Raw genomic sequence first — 2,713 nt, 5'->3', positions numbered from 1 at the left:
GAGCTGAACTTTCACTGCAATGAGAGATAAGTGCATAGGTCAAGTTATTATTCTATAATAATAATAGTTGCACAGAAAAATAAAGGGAGAAATATTACAGCAATCCAGAGAAGTTTTGCTTCGGTGGCATGTCCATGTCATCTGAGCTTCTCTCGAACATTTCTAGAACTTTTGTTATGGTAGGGCGATATGCAGGCAATATTTGTACGCACCACAAGCCTATTAAGGTCATCTTTCTTGCGATATCCTCAATTTCTGATGTGACTTCACATGCTTTTAGTCCATCATCTTGCGCATAGTGGTCATAAATCCAATCTGGAAAATATTTTTCGCTGGATTTTGCAACAATTGATTTTACGTTTCTCCTACCTCCAACCATCTCTAGAAGCATCATTCCATAACTATAAACATCCGATTTTGTTGAAACCACTCCAAAGGTTCGCGAGTGGACTTCTGGGGCGATGAATCCAATTGTTCCTCTAGTACCAGTCATTGAAACCTTGCTCTCTTTTGTATGACACAATTTAGCTAGACCAAAATCAGCAATCTTTGGGCTAAAATATTTGTCTAGAAGGATATTTTGGGGCTTGATATCGAAATGGACGATACGTGTATTACAGCTATGGTGCAAGTATTCGAGGCCACGAGCAATCCCTATTGCTATCCCATAAAGCCTCTCCCATCCTAAAATTTCTTTGGGGTGCTCTGAATAAATGTACTTATCCAAGGAACCGTTGGGCATGTACTCATATATAAGAGCTCGCTTTGATCCCTCCAAACAAAACCCATATAAGCTAACAACATTAACATGAGAGGTTCTGCCAATGCTCATAACTTCATTAACAAACTCGTCCCCATTTCCTTTGCAGTCATGCAAGAATTTTACTGCGACCAGACTACCATCATGCAGTCTTCCTTTGAAAACAACACCATAACCTCCTTTTCCAAGCTGATCGCTGCGAGAAGATGCTATCTTCATTACCTCTGAATACATGTATCTTTTTGGAGCTAGGGATCCGTACGATACTATCATGGCCTCATAATTCTTTTCGGTGTTGCTGCTAGTCTTCTTGCAAAGGAGAAACCTTAGTCTTTTCCCTTTTTTGCGCCATACCAGGACATAAATACATGTAAAGAGCAAGGCTCCAGCGGCTGATGTCACAGCTGAGATTGAAGCAGATTTCTAAGACCATCAATAGTTTAAATTTCTCAAGTGAGAGTTGCTTGTTTTCAAGTTTTAATTCCAGAATCAATTTCCAATGATTACATAGATGATAGATTTTTAAGGTAGTATTTCAACATAGAAATCACAGCTAGTGAACTACTAATATTTAATTCATTACACATGAGAAAATGGCAAAAGTGTGAGCATACCTATTAGAATAATCTTGCTAGTCCTCTTGCTACCTGGAATATAACACATATATAACATTTATGAGTAAAAGCAATTTTATCCAACAGTACTACATTGGTTGTTTTTCAAAAGAAAATGAATAGCATCGTGTATGGATCTTCAGTATTGTGCCCATGAAGTAAAAAAATAAAAATGCATTGCATGTGAAGAACAATAGAACATGGGCTATATATCTTACTTCCTTTTGATAGAGTAGCTATGTTGATCAAATACAGGATCGACAAATAAAAAGTTGTAGGCCTGTGTAGATTTAGTAGCCAATATGAGCGATCACATAAACTGATGCATTGGATGGTACATTTCAATCTACATGGCAATTAGCAGGAACATGCGTGCTCTGTTAATTTTCCTGCAAATCCTATTTACGAGCAGCATGAACCATAGTGTGGAAAAACTGAAGAATATTTGTTTATGCTACAGAACTAGACTGGAGGCATGCGTTATGTTGAGTTTACACTAGTCAGGCATTTTAGTATCCATAGTGTATAGCAGGTATGCGCATGCATTTCCTGAGGAGCTTCTGCCCCCAATTTCATTTATTCAGTGAATCTGATAAGCCATAGTTTTGTGATCGACCCAAAAGGTTCAATCAGATATTACAATCTCAACCCAAACCTTTTCCATGCGCCATATTCAACGCTGCAACTTATGCACAAGAGCTTAAAATGCTGCTACAAAACACCGTAAAACAACGATCATACCCCTTAACTGAAAAACAGCAGCCACACTAGGAGATAAAAGGAAACATTTACAGCTAGTAGGTATGTGCATGTTGTGTTCATTTTTCTTGTAAGTCCCCTCAACTTAGTGCGCCAAAATCGAAGACTACTTAAAAACTAAAGCGGTGTATCTTTTTTTACGATCAAGCTCACTGTCTCTATTATATAGGTGAACTCTGCCCATAGATGATGGACAAAGACACGCTGCTGGAGCAGTGTCACTTGAAGATATCATAGGCGATATTGATCTTGCAAATTCTCCATGTCCACTTTGCAGCCGCCGGCCATGCACTCAAGAAGAAACCTAACTTCATCACACCCCTTCGTACCCCAACACTGGCATCATCAGAAAGGTACAGTTCCCTGAATCAGCCTTCAAATGTCACATGGCTTGTACGCCGCAGCAAGCCACAGAAATGAGTTATTGAGCGAACGGTGTTGGACCAACTGGGATGGTTTGTGGGTTCCTATGTAAGCGGAGGTGGTCGCACATGCAGGGGCTGTAGTAGAGAAAGAAGAGCTCCTGGTTGGCAGCGCTGATGCGAATGCCAATATCAGAAGAGGTGTCCACGTGGAGTTC

The 2,713-nt window shown here is 39.8% G+C and overlaps 1 protein-coding gene across 1 annotated transcript; it reads right to left on the bottom strand.

Annotated features, from left to right (window-relative positions):
• Positions 1-4: 4 nt before the first annotated feature.
• On the bottom strand, positions 5-1,758 carry LOC119345634 (LEAF RUST 10 DISEASE-RESISTANCE LOCUS RECEPTOR-LIKE PROTEIN KINASE-like 2.5; the record flags this gene model as incomplete). The annotated part of the gene is made up of 3 exons (XM_037615625.1): positions 1,375-1,758; positions 99-1,164; positions 5-14 (listed from the first exon to the last, which is right to left on the bottom strand). Coding segments are annotated over exons 1-3 (1,134 nt in total), but the record flags the coding sequence as incomplete, so codon positions are not given.
• Positions 1,759-2,713: the final 955 nt, after the last annotated feature.

This window comes from Triticum dicoccoides, unplaced genomic scaffold (genome assembly GCF_002162155.2).
Source record: "Triticum dicoccoides isolate Atlit2015 ecotype Zavitan unplaced genomic scaffold, WEW_v2.0 scaffold26206, whole genome shotgun sequence".
Lineage (NCBI taxonomy): Eukaryota > Viridiplantae > Streptophyta > Magnoliopsida > Poales > Poaceae > Triticum > Triticum dicoccoides.
Note: the sequence above shows the minus strand (reverse complement) of the source record. Positions and strands in the feature narration are given on the sequence as shown.